At 40.3% G+C, this 19,935-nt stretch overlaps 1 protein-coding gene across 1 annotated transcript; it reads right to left on the bottom strand.

Moving 5' to 3' along the window:
* Positions 1-1,693: 1,693 nt before the first annotated feature.
* LOC127136700 (uncharacterized) lies at positions 1,694-3,112 on the bottom strand. Its single transcript, XM_051063233.1, has 2 exons — positions 2,619-3,112; positions 1,694-2,474 (listed from the first exon to the last, which is right to left on the bottom strand). Exons 1-2 carry the CDS (start codon positions 3,110-3,112, stop codon positions 1,694-1,696), a joined length of 1,275 nt encoding a protein of 424 aa, XP_050919190.1.
* Positions 3,113-19,935: the final 16,823 nt, after the last annotated feature.

The following is a 19,935-nucleotide window of genomic DNA, read 5'->3' as shown; positions in this document are numbered from 1 at the left end:
CGTCTTGTAGAGCGGAGCCGACTCGGACTTCTTTCGCTTCCTTATCTGTCCTAAGGTTAATCACTTCCACTGATTCTTCGTGCGGTTGGATGACTTTTTCCTCTTGCTTGAGCAACCTTGCCAATTCTTCTGGGAGTTCGGCCTCTTCCTCACACTCTTCATCAGCTTGATTAATCGGGTTGTCAAAGTCGTATGAGACTGTAGCATAATTGTCATTGGTGGTTGTCGAGGATGATCTGCATGATTTAAGGTTCACGCTTTTATTGGTATGAAAGAAAGGATGATTTGAAAAGAAATTTTTTATTATTATATTTTTTTTAAAAGAAAAATGTCATTTAAAAAAAGTGAAATGAATAAATGAAAGACAAGGATCTCAAAATTGATTGCGAACATGAACCCTTTTTCATTAATGATTAATAAGGAAATTTGATGAGGCCCTACAAATGATTCCCCCATGCCTTGGGCTTGACATGGGTTCTTTTGATAAAAGGAAGGAAAACAACATTGGGAATTACATTTCAATCAAGGTCACTTTAGGTATTTCAAACTCGGTCCATTTGGTGGCACCATTTCCATCAGTCTTTGTGAAGATCAAGCAATCATCTTCTTCTTCTTCTTCTTCTTCTTCTTCTTCTTCTTCCACGGCACAAACACGGTTGTCATCCAGGTAACCAGCACTTGAGAAGTTATTAGACAGCGGGATCACTGATCCCCTTGTAGCTATCGGCGCGGGCTTCTTCAAATTCTGGGAGTTGTATCCCAAACCGGTGCGGTCCTTGTTGGCAGGAAGTTCAAGCAATCTTCCCCATCCTTGGGAGTGTCCATCTTTTATGATTGTTAGGGCGTCTTTAAGAGATGCCATGGGAGATTCAGCATCTTTAGATTCACCCCTTGCTGGGCAAACCATTTCAACATTGATAACTTCAAATGATTGGAATGGGACTTCCCTTATCTCCCCTTCTCCCTCAACGTATCGAAAAGATGCGAGGTGACTTACCACAATGTCCTCCTCACCCTCGACAGCAACTAGCTTATCATCAGCTAAGAATTTCAATTTTTGGTGGAGCATTGAAGTGATTGCCCCAGCTGAATGGATCCAAGGCCTCCCAAGCAGACAACTGTAGGCTGGATAGACATCCATTACGAAGAAAGTGATAAGGAAAATATGGGGACCAATCTTCATAGGCAAATTCACCTCACCGATTACAGTCCTTCTAGTCCCATCAAATGCTCTTACTATAAGCTCACTCGGCTTCATTACGAGTCCTTCAATAGTTAGTTTAGCAAAGGAGCTCTTAGGCATCACATTGAGGGAAGACCCAATGTCTACCAAAACTCTTGATAGGACTATGTCCACACACTCAATAGAAATATGGAGAGCCTTGTTATGATTCCTCCCCTCGGTGGGAAGCTCTTCATCACTGAAACCTAAGCTTAAGCTAGTAGCGATATTATTAACTACTCCTTCAAACTGACAAATAGATATCTCTTGTGGTACGTGAGCTGTCCTCAGAAACTTTACCAAAGCCTCCCTATGGGCCTCCGAGCACATCAATAGAGACAACATTGAGATCTTCGAGGGTGTCTGGTTAAGCTGATCAACTACTCGATAATCACTCTTCTTGATAATGCGTAAGAACTCGTCTACTTCACTTGAAGGTGCGGGGTCTTGTCTTTGCTGAGCGCCATCAATTTATTTTCCTTTGTTTGAAGTTGAAGGATTGATAGTTCCAATTGGAGTGGGTGTCGGTGAAAATATCCTTCCACTTCTTGTGACTCCGCTAGTGCCGGTGATATTGATCATTGGCTCACTAGACTTTATCGGTTCTTCTTGAATCTTCTGACCATGAATGTAGATTGAGGTGTCATACATCCAAGGGACTGCCTTGGTGTCAACATATGGGAATGGTGTGGGAACTGTTATTATGATTGGAGTAATAGGATTTGTTGACAGAGTTAACTGAGAGAATTCATATGGAATTTGCAGAGGAGGGACTTCGTCGTATGGTATCTCGAGGGTAGACACATCTTCCTTTGTGGATGGGCAGTCTACCACCAAGATCCCTTGGTTCATTAATTGTTGTATGACAGACTTCAATGTTCTACATTGTTGCGGGTTAATTAGACAATGTTCACAGTCATTACCACAGATGGGAAAGGTATTATTCTTCATCAAAGCATTCTTGATCTCGATGAGTGGTGTTTTTAACTCGTCCACACAGGACATCAATCTCCTTCCATTGTCAGCTTCCATCATATTCACCGATGCATTGTTGTGATGGGGCATCGGGTTATTATTCACATACGGCCTCTTGGGGGCGAACGTGATTGCCTTAGAGTCAATAAGATCTTGAACCTTGTACTTTAATGCTTTACAATTCTCGATCAAATGCCCGGGAGCGCCAGAATGAAATTCACAGCGGGCATTTGCATCATAACCGGGAGGAAGAACCGCTGGTGGGGGTCCTAACTCCCTTAGTTGCATAAGTGATCCCCTCAATAAATATGGTAGAATGTGTCTATAAGGCATGGGAACTAGGTCAAATCTTCTCTCGGGCCTTCGCATCCTTTGTTGTTGTTGATATTGTGGTTGCTGATGTTGCGGTTGTTGTTGATACCGTTGTTGTTGTTGAGTTTGAACTGGAATTGCAAATGGTTGTTGTTGACTTGGGTGGACGGGAGCTATGGCAGCTACTTGTGGATAAGTGGGATTTCTTGTTCGAATAATGGAGGCAACATTGGTCTCGCCTTCTCGTTTTTTACCATAGGGAACAAAAGGTTTCTTCGATGCACTAGAAGTACTAGCAGAGTTCTGGATCTTTCCCATTTTAATCATATTTTCTATCCTTTCACCGGCTAAGACCAGGTCAGAAAAGCCTGAAGAGGTGCTCCTTACCATTCTATCAAGGTATGGACCTTGCAAGTTTCCCATAAACATGTCTACCAGTTCTCTTTCTAGTAATGGGGGTTCTACCCTAGAAGCTAATTCCCTCCACCGCTGGGCATACTCTTTGAAGGACTCTTCAGACCTCTGAGTCAGATTTTGCAACTGCGTGCGATTAGGTGCCATATCAGTGTTGTACTGATAGTGCTTGAGGAATGCCTCGGCCATTTCCCTCTAGGTATGAATATGGTTGCCCTCGAGTTGCATGTACCAATTCAAAGATGCCCCACTGAGGGAATCCTGGAAAAAATGCATTAAAAGTTGATCATCGCTGGAATAGGCAGCCATCTTTCGGCAGTATGCCCTAATGTGTGTCCTAGGGTCGCTATTTCCCTTATATTTTTCAAAGTCCGGAACTTTGAACTTGACCGGGATGATGACCCCAGGTACTAAGCACATTTCTGCTGCATCGAGGCCCAAAATGTCAGTGCTCCCCATTGCCTTGAGCTTTTCCTCGATAGCCTCTACCTTCCTCTCCACCTTGTTGGTTGCGGAACCGAAGGCGTCATTCTGAGAAGCGTCCCTTGGGCTGAAGAATGCATCAAGTTGGCCGTCTGTCTCAGGAGCATGAGGACGAGGATTATCGTTTGGAACACCGCCGGGTGCATTAATGTTAATTGGAGGATCAGCTTGAGGAACTGGAGTTGGATCCTCGACCGTTTGAGGGGTAGGAGGATTGGTAGTACTGGCACGTTGATTCATTTCTTCATGCATTTTTGCCATAACCTCCTGGCTTCTTGCGACTGCTTGAATAGTCTCCATCAATTGCCGCATTTGGGACCGAATTTGGGATACTTCTTCCTGAAGGACAACTTGGTTCTCTTGAAGTTGCTCCATGACATCTTGTCGATGTCCTCGTGTATCGTACCGAAAAGTCAGCTTTGGAGAGTGGTTCTGGAAGGAAAAAAGGGTGGATGGATGAGTTTTTTATGTTTTTGTGTTTCGAAAGATGCATATGATGCATGAATTTTTTCTTGTTAAAGCAAAGCTCTTTTTAATTATTCATGTTTATTCATTGCAAAAAACTACTTGACGATTCTCGTTCACAATCACGAAATAGGAAAACACGATAGAGAAAAATCGCAACTTTCATTCATCCTTTGAAGGGAAAATAGACAACAATACATAGAAGTTGCAAAATACAAGTAATGGAAGCAAATAAACCAACTAGATATCCACCCTAAAAGTGACCCCTTGAGATTTGCGGAGAGCCTCAATGTCGGTGATGAGTTCGGCCATTGTTCTTTTGCAGAACTTGACGAAGTGGTAGACCTCTTTGGGGGTATTATCTGGGCACATGATCAGATCTGCCTCCTTCAACTTGTCGGGAAAGTCTTGAAGGGCATAGTTGGTTAATACTGTCATGTTGGTGTACTTGTCCCTCCATTCTTCGTAAAGGACTTGGAGATTATGGACGATTTCGTCCCTTTGAACAATGGCAGCTTCGAATTCATAGCAACGCTCCTCCCAATGTCTGCAGTTGTTTTGCAATTCTACATAGGCTTGGTCATAGATTCCCCTCTTCAAGTTCTTAATTTGCTCGCAAGCTTGTCCAAGGTTGAACTGCTCACGCAGGAAGCTTCGATGAATCTTTTCTTTCTCTAGTTGCTCCTTGGCTAGCAAATCCTTATACTCTTTTAGAGTGGTCCTTAGTTCGAGAATCTGGGCCTCATAATCTTCCCTCGCTTCTTTCTTCATGGCATTAGACCTCTCGACAGTATTTTCAAGGTCCTTGATGATTCGGGATGCTCGACCCAACTCCTCGTTGCGGAAATCTAGCTCAGAATTAGCTCCTTGTAAAGCTCCACCAACCCAAACTCTTTGTCCCTCGGCTAATCGGAGCCTTTTCTTGCTATCTTCAAATTTTTCACAGGCTTGCTTACCCTTATCCTCCAAGACATGGTTACGTTCCTTGGCGCGATTGAGTTCGACTCGTAGTTTAGTGTTTTCTAACTCGAGCTCTTTGATTTGGCTGGTAAGTTTGTCCATGTCCTCTTGTAGGATAGGCTCGGGCTCAGGCATCAACGGGAATGAAGAAGGATCAAACAGAAACGACATCTTAACCACCCTAGCCCTAACTTTTACCCACACATAGTAGGGTTCCTTGGCTAGGATATTTTTCTTGCCCCATTCATGGCTAATACGAACTATGCTTGTCCAAGCTTTTCTCACTCTTTTCACGTTCGAATCAAGCGGATCCACGGTATTGATGACAAATGGAATGAAATCTCTTTCCTCGGGGGGACTTGTCATGGCGTACCCTAGTTGTCTCTTGAGTATAGCAGGGTTGTAGTTGATGCAACCTTGTGTTCCTATCAAGGGTACGTTAGATAACTCTCCACATCTTGTGATAACATCCTTTATATCCCATTCCCTCTTGTACCATAGAATTGAGTTGGCAGAGAGAGATGCGAACCTTTGCGGCCATGTCAGTTTGTTTTCGGCGAAAGGTCCACTTTAAGGCATGCGGGCCCTCATCCAAAGATGTAGCATAGGAGCGCAACAAAGGTAAGTACCTCCCCTCTTCTCATGCCTTGTATGGAAGGTATGGTAGAAATCGGCAAGTAGAAAAGGCACCGGGTTCTTTGTTAAAAAGACTTCAACTGCTAATTGATCCACAAACTTGTCCAGATTTGGGAAGAGGACAATTCCATGAATCAAAAGTGCCAAGGTTGCACTACAAAAGTCGGGTCTTCCTTCTTTAATCATTTCCCAAGCATGGGCTTCTAGGAACTTTTGAGTTAAACCTTTAAGGGATCCTTTAACGCCCCAATTTTCCACTAACTTGTTGGTGTTGATACCCAAGATGAGTGAGAGCTCGGTCAAACAGAATCCTTCTTCCAATTTCGGGAAAGGGTTGTATTCCTTGATTGGTCGATTGAGGAGTCTCTCGAGGTCTTCCAAGGTTGGAGAGATTTGGAAGTCGGGGAAAGTGAAGCATCTTAGAGGAACGTCATAGTATTGGGACATTGTAGTGATAGCACAATAGCCAACCTTCTCGGTTAGAAGATCTATGATGTTCCCAAAATTGGCTCTAAACTTGTTGTCTTTGATAGTTATGACCTTTGAATAGAGGATCTTTAATGACCTGATGTCGGGACTCTTGAAGCGGAAAGAAGAAGTGCTTTTCTTTGTTGAAGTATCCATGGTTGTGTCAGAATATAGTCTTGTAATTCTGCGTTTGAACAAATGAAAATTTTAAGAGCTTTGCTTATTATTTTGATGATGAATGAATGTATGAATGAATGATTGGTTTATTATTTCCACAGGGTTTTAGGCATGGGTTCGTGGTTTTGGACCATCGTGACGAAGCATGGAGTTAATAATGACTGCTTAGTAAACCAAGGTTCTCGCTTTGCGTGATCTAAGGCTTTTGGAAAATTGGGTGTAAGACACTGCCCCTAGAGTCATGGACTTCCTTGACTGTCAGCCGCTTATGTCAATTTACTTGCTAGGCGACTGCTCCATCAAAGTCATCTACTCTAAGTGAGATCTTCGTATCGACCCTTACGAGGAAGGCACCTCGGGGGCCTATACTACGCGACCATCGGTCTAGGCTAGCCATAGTTTTTAAAGGTTCTAAAAGGGGTCTTAGGGTCATTGATTCTAGTAAAAGAAAAGATGCTTACGTCGAAAGCACGACGGTCATCAATCCCTTTAAGAGAATCTACCACCAAGTGAGGTTCTCGTACGACCCTAACGAGGAAGGAACCTCGCGGATCAATACTACTCAACCTCTCCTATCTCAAGCAAACTCTCAGACTCGGGTGGAGAGTCTTTCACACAAGGGTTTTTTCTTTGCAATCATTATTGCTTCCAAAAAATTCTTCGTCACAGAACCAAAGTTTCGGACCAACAGGAAAACAAAGAAAATATGTATAGGTTAGCAACAAAAGTAATATATACAAAAAAAGGATAATAGATAAAATCTCCACGTACGTAAAAGAGAAACAACCCAAACTAGGCTAGACTTGCTTAGGGAATTTTGGGGTCCCCAGCAGAGTCGCCAGCTGTCGCTACCGGGATTTCACGATAACGAAACCGGGACTAAAGAGATGCCAAAGAGAGGCAAAGTCAGAAGAGTCGCCACCGAATATTATTTAGTTTACCTCTATCGGAGAGGAGAGGGGAAATAGTCAATAAAACCCTCGGAAAAAGAGACGCGCACGGGAAGCGCTAAAAGAGAATAAGGAATCGGTCTCGCAACCGAGATTTTGGTTCGGAAGTCGGTTACGTAAGGGGAAGATATTAGCACCCCTTACGTCCATGGTACTCCATGGGAACCATTTGGGTTGTTTTACATACATGGGATTTATCTATTATTGTTTTATTTTCAAAAGAATATGTGGAAAGAAGGGGGTGTTTTTGTTATTATAGTGCTCGCCAAGGATTGTGGCCCTTGTGCCTACGTATCACTCATTCGGGGATGAAGAATCAGAGCTCCGTAGTTCGGAGTAGAAAATATTTGTGTGTTGGATGATTTTACCTTTGAAAAAAGGGTCTTTTGGGATGATGCCCTAAGGCACAAAAAAGAGTTTGATGAGTTATATTATTTTTACCTTGAATAAGGGTTTTATGAAAGAATGTTTGTGATTATATTGTACTAAAGTCTATGGGCAGAGGTGATTATTCTAGACAACAAGTCAAGCGTCTTGCGTCCAAAATAATCAGAGTAAGGCTAGGAATGCTCCATTCTCACTCATTCTCCACCACTTATTTTATTTTGATTATGAAATTTGGCTTATGAAACATGAATGCAAAGTAACCAACAAGAAATTAAAAATTCTCATTGTAAGGTAGCCCAAGAGAAAGCCTTTTGTGTGCAAAAGTGACCTAAGCTCAACAAAGGATAATGGTCTTAAAAACATGTCCCCCTAATGCGGTGCCATGATGCCATTCTTACAACATGAATATAAGTTACAAATAAAATCCAACATTTACAAAGTATCACAAAGATAAGGGAAAGACCTCCAAGCAAGGGTCCTAAAATGAAATCCTCTAAGTCCAAGTTGATTAAGAGTGGAATGAATATTTTTGTCTTATCATTTTATCATGTTTTTGTTGTTTTTAATGTTTGATGATAATAAAATAAATAACAAGTAAATAAACATGCATGATGAATTTGTGCAATGATGATGATGATGAGTACTTTAATGTAAATTACAAGGTAATGACATAAAAGTAAATTACAAGAAAAAGAAACAATATCACAATAGTAATGGTTAGTGAATATAAATGATATAAAACAAATATAACTCAATAACACCAAAATCACAATAACAAAGGTTAATGATGAACAAAATTAATGAAGTACAATTAGTGGTTAGTAACATGTACAAAAATGAATATTTTTTAAGACTATTTTCTTAGGCCAAAAAGACTTAAAATATGACACATTAAGGGATAGCTTATCATTGATGCAAAGTATTGAAGATGATTAAAAAATCAACTAACAATAGATTTTTAACAAAGAAAGTTATGCAACCTTAAGTCCATCTATTAGTATTAAAAATAAATAAGAAAGTGATTTGTTATCTTTCTTTTATTTTTATTCCTCTTTTATTTAACAAGATAATGAGGTAGTAAATAAGTTAGCCTAATGTAAATGATATAGTTAGATAATAATAAACATAAACATAAAATACTTGAAGTAAAGTGAACAAAAGAAAAAAAAAATAAAGTGCAATAATATAAATGTTAGAAGTTAGTAGTTAGTGAACATAAACATAAAGTAAATGAAATAAAATGAACAATAAAATAAATTGCAATAATATAAATATTAAGAGTTAGTAATTAGTAGCTAGTAACAATAAGCAAATGGATTAACAAGTTAATGTAAAGACATAGTTTCATCTATGCATCAAATGATCCAAATATGGTTAAAATAGAGGCAATCTATCAATGCCTCAAAGTATCATGAATGATCTATTGATAAACCATAGATAGGTTTTAAACATTGAAGATTTAATCAACTCTAAACAACCATGGTCATGATCTAATAGACCTCATCAACCAAACAAATACAACAATAAGTTCATAATAAAAGAAAAAAATAACACACACAAAGCAACCACAAAAAAGGTGAAAAAGATAGTAAGAGTAAAAAAAATCTTTAAAAAAGGTGAGTAAACCAAAGTCAATCATTTTTTTTTGCAAGCTTGAATCTAAACCATCTCAAAAGACCAACCAAGAACAAGCAACCATTTTTAATCAAAAAAAGAAACAAAAAGTTAAAGAGTTTAAGTTAAAATCATTACCCACAAAAATGTGAAAAAAGCTAGGTAGAAATGGTGTTGAGCTTGAATGTGAAGTGAGGGGTTTGGGATGAAAATATTTATGGTGAAAGATTAGTAAATGAGTTGGGTTATGAGTGTTAGAGAGTGAGAAATTTTGAGAGAAAAAATGTGAAATGAAAAAAAGTTGGTGGTGGTGACTTTTGGGAGGGAAAGGTTTTTTTGGGTTTTGATTTAGGTTTGGAGAAGAGGGGTTAAATGATATTTTTTCATCATTTTTGGGGGCTAGAAAGCATGAAAAATGAAGGGGAATGGTGCATCTATTTATAGGGAAAGTTAGTGGGAATGTGGGGGGAATGGTGCATCTATTTATAGGGAAAGTTAGTGGGAATGGTGCATCTATTTTGGAGTCCGTGCAAGGCAAATTTGGTTTCTCCCCCCCCCCCTTTTTTTTAATCATGCCTTGATTCCATGCAATATGTATTTGGTTATGAAAGTTAATATAATTATGATGAGGAGATAATGAAAGCATGCATGTGCAGTAGGATCATGGATCAGATGAAAGTTGTATCGGAGTATGGTGAATTTCGGGGTATGACAGGATGTACCTGCTGGAGTTTAAATGAAAGACATGTTCATGCAGGATTGTTTCAAGATGTCATACACAAGGTCATTGCATCTGATATGGTTGTACCTGCTGGAAGTTATAAAAGGAATTATTGGATTATGCAGGATTTTTCCAGGATGTCAGACCTGATGTCATGACATCTTGTACACAGAACATTCAGTATGAATGTCTGGTGTTTTGTGATTGCACAATTAAAGACAATCTTTGTATGATTGAAGATATGATTAGCTGGCGCATTCAATCATGGATTACAACCAGATTTACTTATTTTCCAAGGAGATCTAACCAGCTGTTATAAAAAGATTTGATTGGAAAATAGATTTAGAGTTTTCAAGATGTCCAAGCCCAACTGGATGCTTCTATAAAAAGGGACTTAGAAAACCTGTTTGAACACACAACCAATACTACGCAAAATATAGAGAGAGAGCTAGGGTTTGTGTCTGTTTAGTCGTGAGACTTGTAGGTCATTCAAGTCAACCATTGATGATTGAATTAGACTGATTTGTGGTGTACTTTGTCACTCTAAAGCTGTTAAACAAGAGTGTGTGTCTTCTTGATCAAAGTTGTGAAGTAAGATCAAGAGTGTGTCTTGTTGATTGAAACTGTGAAGTAAAATCAAGAGTCTGTAATTGAAAAGTATTTTCTTTTCTCAAGGGATTGTTGTTTAAAATCACAGGTGTGTGATTGTAGGGAAGTGAGTGGATTCTCATATCTAAGAGTGCTTAGGTAGAAATTGCACGGGTAGAGATTAGGTGAGAAAGACTGTAACTTGTTGAAGTGTACGGAGAGTCTTTGAACTAATTCTATTTTAGTGAATTTCCTTCCTGGCTTGGTAGCCCCCAGACGTAGGTGAGTTTCACCGAACTGGGTTAACAATTACTTGTGTTTTTTGCTTTACCATTCTGTATCTTTATCCATTGTGTGTTAACAGATATTAGTGTCGTGACATTACCTTCGACATCTTATATCTGATACCAGAATTTCAGTTACCAAGACTGTACTTCTTTGGTGTAAAATTTTTTCCATATATTATTGATATGAATATTCCATTATATGTCTAAAAGATCTGTTCATAGGCCACCAATTTTGGATGGTTCTGGATGAGATCTAGGGGCAATACTTTCTGGTACAATGGAGAGAGATGGAGGATCTGTTCATAGGCCACCAATTTTGGATGTTTCTAACTATGACTATTGGAAACCTCGAATGGTAGCGTTTCTGAAATCCCTGGATAACAAGGCTTGCAAAGTTGTGTTAACAGGTTGGATGCATCCTATCATTACTAAAGAAGGAGAATCCACTACTAAGAAGAAGCCTGAAGAACAATGGTCCAAGGAAGGGGATGATCTTGCTCTTGGAAACTCTAAAGCATTGAATGCAATATTCAATGGGGTAGACAAGAATATTTTCAGGCTGGTAAACAACTGTGAAGTGGCCAAAGATGCTTGGGACATTCTCAAGACCACTCATGAAGGCACCTCTAGGGTAAAGATGTCTAGACTTCAGCTGCTCACCTCCAAGTTTGAAAACTTAAGGATGAAAGAAGATGAAAACATTCATGAATTTCATATGAGTATCCTTGAAATTGCTAATGCTTCAGGAGCCCTGGGAGAGAAGATGACAGATGAAAAGCTGGTAAGAAAAATACTCAGGTCACTCCCTAAGAGATTTGCAATGAAGGTGACTGCCATAGAAGAGTCTCAAGACATTTCCAACACGAGGGTAAATGAGCTAATTGGTTCCCTCCAAACCTTTGAGATGGGATTGAATGATGGAACTGAAAAGAAAACCAAAAGCATTTCCTTCATATCAAACACAGAAGAGGAAAACAGTCAAGATATGGATAAAAAGTGGGCCAATGAAGTTGCAATGTTGGGGAGACAGTTCAACAGATTGTTAAAGAAAATGGATGTAAGATCCAAGGCAAATGTCAAGAACATCTCATCTGACATCAGCAATGGAAGAAGAGTAAGGTCAGAGGAGAAGCCCAAAGAAGGAAAAGAAGCAAAGTGCTATGAATGTGATGGGTATGGACACATTAGAATTGAATGTAGAACCTACCTCAAGAAGCAGAAGATGAGTCTTGCTGCCACCTGGTCAGATGAGAGTGATACAGAGGAGGCTGCAAATCTTGTGACTGCTTTGACAGGAAGATGGGGACCTGATGAAGACTCAAGTGATGGTGAAGTAACCTTTGAGGAATTGGCCTCTACCTACAGAGAGCCGTGCCATAAAAGTGTAGAGCTGAGCAAGCAGGTTTTAAACCAGAAGAAAGAAATAACTCAACTTGAGAATGAGAAGGTAGAATACTTGGAAACCATCTCCAAATTGAAAACAAAAGATGTGGCTCTGAAGGTCAAGCTAGATGAAAGTCAACAAGTTGAAAGCCAGAAGATAGTACAGCTGGAGAATGAAAAGGAAGAACATGTGGAAACCATCTCCAAGCTAAAAACTGAAGTTGTGCTCTTAAACTCAAAACTAGAAGAGACAACCAAGTATGTAAGGATGCTAAACAATGGATCTGACTCCTTAGACAAGATTCTCCAAACTGGACTAATCACAGGAGCCAAATCTGGATTAGGGTACCATAAATCTAAGGCTAAAAGCAGTTACACTAGTTGCAAACCTCAAGCTAAACCTAAATGCAGCAATAGTAAGAGCAGTCCTAAGATGTCACATCATATGTCACATCATCAGAAGAGAAAACAGCAGAAAGGCAAACACCAAAGATGGAGATGTCATTACTGTGGGAAATTTGGACACTCAAGGCCCTTCTGCTATAAGTTGTATGGTTACCCTACCCCTGTTCATCAACATACTCAGTATCAACCCAGACCCAAACAGCACAGGCCTATCAACAAGAAGCAATGGGTTCCTAAGACTAATGTTACAAGTCTAATAGCTCACAGTCCCCTCAAAGAAGAGTGGTATTTTGATAGTGGATGTTCTAGACACATGACTGGAAACTCAGACTTGATAACTGATCTTCACCCTCATGACATAAGCTATGTAACCTTTGGTGATGGAGCAAAGGGTGAAATAAAGGGGATAAGCAAGCTTGAGTGTCCTGGAGCTCCTAAACTTGACAATATTCTACTGGTCAAGGGCTTGACTTCAAATCTAATAAGTATCAGTCAGCTAGGGGATCAAGGTCTAAATATCATCTTCACTAAAACTGAATGTCTGATTATTAACAAAGACAGTGAAGTAATTATGGAAGGAATCAGGATTAAAGACAACAGTTACATGTGGAACTCTCAAATGGATGACTCCTCTAAGATGAGTACAATTGCTAGAAGAACCTTCGAGGGTAATGAAAGACAAGTCTGTGGGAAATGTCAGACAAGGATGTTACACCAGAAGCTAAGACCTAACCTCAAGGAAGAGAAGGTCATGATGGCCCAAACATCTGAAAAAGGGGAACACGTGACTAGTTATATGCAGTCTGAAGGGAGTGAGAACTTTGTTGGAACTGGGCCACAAGGGACTATGTGTACAAGGAAGATTGAGAGAGAAAGTGAAAGGACACCTGCTCCTACACATTTGAAAGATGAAACTGATGTTTATGATGAAAATATATCAGATGAAAGCAACAATTCTCAACCAGGTTGGATGAAACTACTGATAATTATATACAATGTCACACTCGACGTCATGACTTTGTATTATGACAACCTGTATGGTACAATTATGTCCAAAGATCATATTCAGCACAGCTGGACCAAGTACATTATTTGCTGTCATCACTCTATTAGAAAATATGTGGAAAACAAACTCATAGTTATACAACATGAAATGCTACTAACTAACAAGGTTACAAGGGATTTGTATGATGTCCAACTGAAATATGAAAGGGGGAAATTAGGGGCTTGGTTTCTTGAGATAATATGGCAATTAATGTGGAGTGGAAAAGGTAACAAAAATATTGTCTGCCCAATGAAAAGAAAAAGCCACATTAATAATGAATCATCACCTAGTATTGGAAATAGTATCTATTTCATTTTCACGCTCTACCTGAACATAATTCTTTCCATCTTCATCAAACTACTCAGAGAACCTCTGCTAGGGCAAAGAAATTTTCCTCAAAAGTTCAACAACATGTCTCAACATCCATCATCATCTAGCTCAAAACCCCTTCATACAAGAACTCCCTCCATGGAGTTTCTAGATGAAGATTTGATGGATGTGACTCCTCTGCGTATGATACCAGGTGGCATCCCAGGCTCCTCTTCCATGGAGGGAGCTAAGCAAGGTAACACTCTTGAAAAATCTTCTGATAAAGAGGACATGCACTTTACTGATCTCACCATAAGAAACCTAGTTACTAGGATATTGAATGAAGAACATGGAGTCAAGGATATGTTTACCCCTCTATCCAGAAGGGACCCCTCTCTTGAGGTGGAAACCCAAGCTGAGGAAGATGATGACTCATCTAAGACAGAAAAGGAAGTAGCTGATGAGGGACTATGTTTTCTTGGAAAAAATTTACCTAGCAGGTCTCCTGGTACTGCTCAGGATATTGAGGAAGAAATGTCTGAGGAAGAAGATGACACTTTGGTCAATCTTGTGAAAACTAGTGTAGCTAATAAACTGAGAAAAAGGAAGAGTATGGCTGAGATAAGGACAACTAGGAGAGATAAAAAGGTTGCTGGTATAGGTCCCTCCAAGTCTTGGAGTAAAGTAGAGGTCAGGAAGAGGAAAGAAAGTGAGAGCTCTGAATCTGATGAGGATGTCGAAGAAGATGTCCCAGACATCTCCCCTGTTAAAAGGAAGACTGTAAAGAAGTCTCCAAACAAAGTGGCTGCTGTTCATCTAGACAATATCTCTTTTCACGTAGAAGATGGTGCTGCCAAATGGAAGTTTGTCACTCAAAGAAGGGTAGCGGTTGAAAGAGAATTGGGAAAAGAGGCAGTTGAAGTAAAGGAAGTCATGGAGTTAATTAAGGCAGCTAGTCTTATGAAAATTGTGACTGCTCTACCTCAGTGCTATGAGGGGTTAGTAAAAGAATTCATTGTGAACATCCCTGAGGAAATTTGTGAAAGGAGCAGCAGGGAGGTCTGCAAAGTATTTGTAAGGGGTAAGTGTGTGAAACTTTCACCAACCATCATCAACAAGTTCCTAGGGAGAGGAACTGATGAAGGAGTAGATCTAGAGACCACAGACAATGAGGTCTGTAGGATTATTACAGCTGGCCAAGTTAAGGAATGGCCTAGTAGGAAACACCTATCAGCTAGTAAACTAACTGTAAAATATGCCATCTTGCACAAGATTGGTTCAACAAATTGGGTACCTACTAATCATGTCTCTACCATCTCCATTGTTCTTGGAAGAATCATTCATGCAATTGGAAGCAAGATAAACTATGATTTTGGAAAGTTTTTGTTTGACCAAACCATCAGACATGCCTCCACAAATGCTGTGAAGTTACCCATTGCCCTCCCATCCATTATTTGTGGTATTATCTTAAGTCAACAACTAGGCATACTCAATACAAATGACATGCCAAGCAGAAGAAAAACCCCTTTATCCATTCATTATAAGCTATTTGAGGGAAGTCATGTAAATGATGTTGTCATGACATCTGCCAGAAGAGAGTCTGCATCTCAAGGAAGCTTAATTGATCAACTGAAAGATACCTGCAAGGAACTGGATAATGGAATAAGAGTAGCCAAGGCAAGAAAAGAAGCTTTGGAAGTTCTTATCTGCAACATGGAAAAGGAAGAAATGGAGAAGGCTGCTAAAAATTCAGATGCAAAATCCCAGTCCAGTGGCAGATCTGAAAGTTCTGAAGGCTCTGAAGGTGAAAGTGAAGGTGAAGGTGATACTTCTTCTTCTGATTAATGGTTCCTTCCTGTGGTAAAGAATAGTATGATGAGATAAAGATGGTGTAAAAGGTGCTGTGAAGTTGTTCTGCTGTTGCTGTATGGATGCTGAAGCTTTTTGTTTTTTTTGGCAATTGTGTAATGTGTGGCAGTCCTCATTGATGCCTGTTTTGTAATATTTAGGGCTCTTAAAGAGTTCCTTGGATTTGTTCATTATCTCAGCTATCACAGCTGTGTATAATGATGGTTTGTACTTCCTGAATATTATGTTTTAACATGCTTAATGTTATAACATCTGATCTAACTTTCTCTGCTAGGATAATAGACATTTATTTTGTCTGATTGGTCACCTTTGGTCAATTTTGACTAAAAAGGGGGAGAAGTGGTGCTGATATGGAAGCTGTTGTGGAAGTTGTGAGATGTATATAGCTGGAGGACAGCTATGTTCAAAGGAAGTGCACAGGTCTTAAAACAGAATGTTATTCTGTTTACAAGATGTCAAAGAGGATGTCTGACATGGTGCACAGGTGTTGTTGTTGAAGCAGATGTCAGAATGACATGCTGGCTGGTACAGGTGCTGGAGTTACAGTAGTTGTTATGTTCATAGAGACTGTTTGTTGTGTGCATAAATTTAGGGGGAGAAGGAGTACCCTTGTGCATTTGTGTGTCTTACTAGTTGCATTCATAACTAGTAATTCTATTTTTGTTGCACAGATTTAGGGGGAGGAGAAGTACCCTTGTGCATGTGTGCATTACTAGTAGCCAAAGCTAGTAATTGTTTTGCTTCTGCTGCTGTTTAAACTACTGTTATGTTGTTTAACTGCTTATAGTTTACCTTGTGAACAAAAAGGACAGATATATGTTTTAGCCAAAATTTGCCAAAGGGGGAGTTTGTTGATTCTGAGTGTTGGCAGCAATTATGGTAAAACAAAGAGTGTTCACAAGATGTTATGTGTGATGTCTTAACATGAGATATCCTATGTACCTGCTGGAGTTCAAGAACATGTTCATGCAAGATTGTTTCAGAATGCCACATACATTGCCATGGCTTCTGATATTGGATGTACCTGCTGGAGCTTAAATGAAAGGCATGTTCATGCAAGATTGTTTCAAGATGTCATACACAAGGTCATGGCATCTGATATGGTCGTACCTGCTGGAAGTTATAAAAGGAATTATTGGATTATGCAGGATTTTTCCAGGATGTTAGACCCGATGTCATGACATCCTGTACACAGAACATTCAGTATGAATGTCTGGTGTTTTGTGATTGCACAATTAAAGGCAATCTTTGTATGATTGAAGATATGATTAGTTGGCGCATTCAATCATGGGTTACAACCAGATTTACTTATTTTCCAAGGAGATCTAACCAGTTGTTATAAAAAGATTTGATTGGAAAATAGATTTAGGGTTTTCAAGATGTCCAAGCCCAGCTGGATGCTTCTCTAAAAAGGGACTTAGAAAACCTGTTTGAACACACAACCAATACTGAGCGAAATATAGAGAGAGAGCTAGGGTTTGTGTCTGTTTAGTCGTGAGACTTGTAGGTCATTCAAGTTATCCATTGATGATTGAATTGGACTGATTTGTGGTTGTACTTTGTCACTCTAAAGCTGTTAAGCGAGAGTGTGTGTCTTCTTGATCAAAGTTGTGAAGCAAGATCAAGAGTGTGTCTTGTTGATTGAAACTGTGAAGTAAAATCAAGAGTGTGTAATTGAAAAGTATTTTCTTTTCTCAAGGGATTGTTGTTTAAAATCACTGGTGTGTGATTGTAGGGAAGTGAGTGGGTTCTCATATCTAAGAGTGCTTAGGTAGAAATTGCACGGGTAGAGATTAGGTGAGAAAGACTGTAACTTGTTGAAGTGTACGGAGAGTCTTTGAACTAATTCTATTTTAGTGAATTTCCTTCCTGGCTTGGTAGCCCCCAGACGTAGGTGAGTTGCACCGTACTTGGTTAACAATTGCTTGTGTTATTTGCTTTACCATTTTGTATCTTTATCTATTGTGTGTTAACAGATATTAGTGTCGTGACATTACCTTCGACATCTTATATCTGATACCAGAATTTCAGTTACCAAGATTGTACTTCTTTGGTGTAAAATTTTTTCCAGATATTATTGATATGAATATTCCATTATATGTCTAAAAGATTAATATTTTCCAAACATTTGCAAATAAATCTCTAAAAGTTCCTCTGAATGAAAATAAAACATATGCACAAGCATTGCAGGCATCATATGCATAAGCAGGTTTTGTTCAGGGCTTCTTGATCAGTGGTCTAACTCTGTGTTCTTCATTTATTCTGAAGACAAGCTGACGCACCGTACAACACCAGGGCCAATTCTTCAAAGCTGATGGATCATCTTGAACAAGAGAACAAAGAACTTAAGGAGGAAGTGGCTAGGCTGACTACCCTGACGGAGTCATTCCTGGCCACCCAAAGTCTGTCTTCTCCAACGCCTGCAACTCCTCCCCAGAGGACGGTCATCTCAGAGGTAGATTCCTCTATTGTGTCTTCCGCCACTACTCATTTTTCTCCTTTTGCTATGCCAACCGGGTTTCCCTGAGGGATGCCCGCGAACTTTGTGCCAGAGGGTCTCGCTCCAACCTTTGTTTTTATGCCGACATCTAGCCCGATCCTTGCTGTGCCACCTCCCGTTGTGTACATGTTACCGAGAGTCGACGACACCATTTATCATTCTGAGCCAATTCCTTGAGCTGCGCAAGGAATTGAAGACTCTAAGAGGGAAATACCTCTTCGGTAAATCTGCTGCTGAGTTATGCCTCATGCCCAATGTCAAGATTCCCATCAAGTTCAAAGTGCCTGACTTTGAAAAGTACAAGGGAAACACTTGCCCTCTCTGCCATCTTGTGATGTACGCACACAAGATGTCAACCCAGACTGACAATGATCAACTCCTTATCCACTATTTCTAGGACATCCTGTCCGGTGCCGCACTCAAATGGTATATGGGTCTGGATAGTGCGAACATCCGCTCCTTCAACGACCTTGGCGAAGCTTTCGTCAAGCAGTACAAGTAGAACATTGATATGGCTCCCGATAGGGATCAGTTGAGGGTTATGTCCCAGAAGGAGAAGGAAACGTTCAAGGAGTACGCCCAGAGGTGGCGTGAATTGGCCGCACAGATTGTGCCACCACTCGAAGAGAAGGAAATGACCAAGATCTTTCTGAAGACCTTGAGTTTATTTTATTACGAGAGGATGATAGCTAGTGCTCCCTCGGACTTCACCGAAATGGTGAACATGGGGATGAGACTAGAGGAAGGAGTCCGGGAAGGACGTCTAACCAGAGATGAAGGCTCTTCTGCAAAGCGTTATGGGGTTTTTGCAAAGAAGAAAAAGGGAGAGGCACATGTCGTGTCTTCCCATACTAAACGAAGGCCCTCTGTAAAAAGGAAGACTGTTCGCCCTGCCATTAACCAGCACCAGGTGGCTCAGATAGCACCTGCCTTCAGGGAAACTCAACATTATCAGCATCAACAACCGCAACATCAACAATATCAACAACAACAGCATTGTCCGCAACAGCAGGCCTACCAGCTTCGAAACAACAACAATACCAGCACCAGCTATGATAGGAAGATGGTCACTTTTGATCCAATTCCAATGACCTATGCTGAGCTCTATCCGTCGCTGATAGATAGGAAGCTGATTATTTCATGTGACCCACCTGCTGTACCGACCAATCCTCAGTGGTGGTACAAGCCTGAGCTTTACCGTGTTTATCATTCCGGTGCTCCCGGACGTGATGTGGAGAATTGTTATCCCCTGAAGACCAAGGTGCAAGACCTGGTGAGGAGTGGGATTTTGTTTTTCGAGGACGTAGGTCCGAATGTTAAGAAGAACCCATTGTCCGAGCATGGGAAAACTGCTGTAAACATGGTCCAGGGTTGCCCTGGAAAATATAAAGTCTTGTATGTCAGTCATATAAGGCAATCCTTGGTCGAGATGCATAGACTGTTATGTGGATACAGTCATTACGAGCATGACCACGACAGATACCGAGTATGCACTGTCAACGAGAGAGGATGCCGCCAAGTCAGGAAGGACATCCAAGAGATACTGGATCACGGTGTGATCGAGGTACTTCAGAATCATGATGAGGATGAAGTGAATGTTATATCCCCTGTTTTCGGAATACCCGAACCTGTTATTGTCAGATATGATGGCAGCAAGAAGAAGGTTTCCCCATCTCTTATAATCAAGCCAGTGGGCCCTGTCTCGTACTCTTCAAATAAAGTTGTTCCCTACAGATTTAACGCAGTTGCATTAGAATATGGGAAG

The sequence above is a fragment of the Lathyrus oleraceus genome, chromosome 4, assembly GCF_024323335.1.
Source record: "Lathyrus oleraceus cultivar Zhongwan6 chromosome 4, CAAS_Psat_ZW6_1.0, whole genome shotgun sequence".
NCBI classification, from domain to species: domain Eukaryota; kingdom Viridiplantae; phylum Streptophyta; class Magnoliopsida; order Fabales; family Fabaceae; genus Lathyrus; species Lathyrus oleraceus.
Note: the sequence above shows the minus strand (reverse complement) of the source record. Positions and strands in the feature narration are given on the sequence as shown.

Coding starts and splice junctions, on each gene's coding strand:
- LOC127136700 (XM_051063233.1), bottom strand. CDS start 3,112: ATGGCCGAGGCATTCCTCAAGCACTATCAGTACAACACTGATATGGCA. Junction 2,475..2,618: donor CAAACTCAACAACAACAACG/GTATCAACAACA, acceptor TATGCAACTAAG/GGAGTTAGGACCCCCACCAG.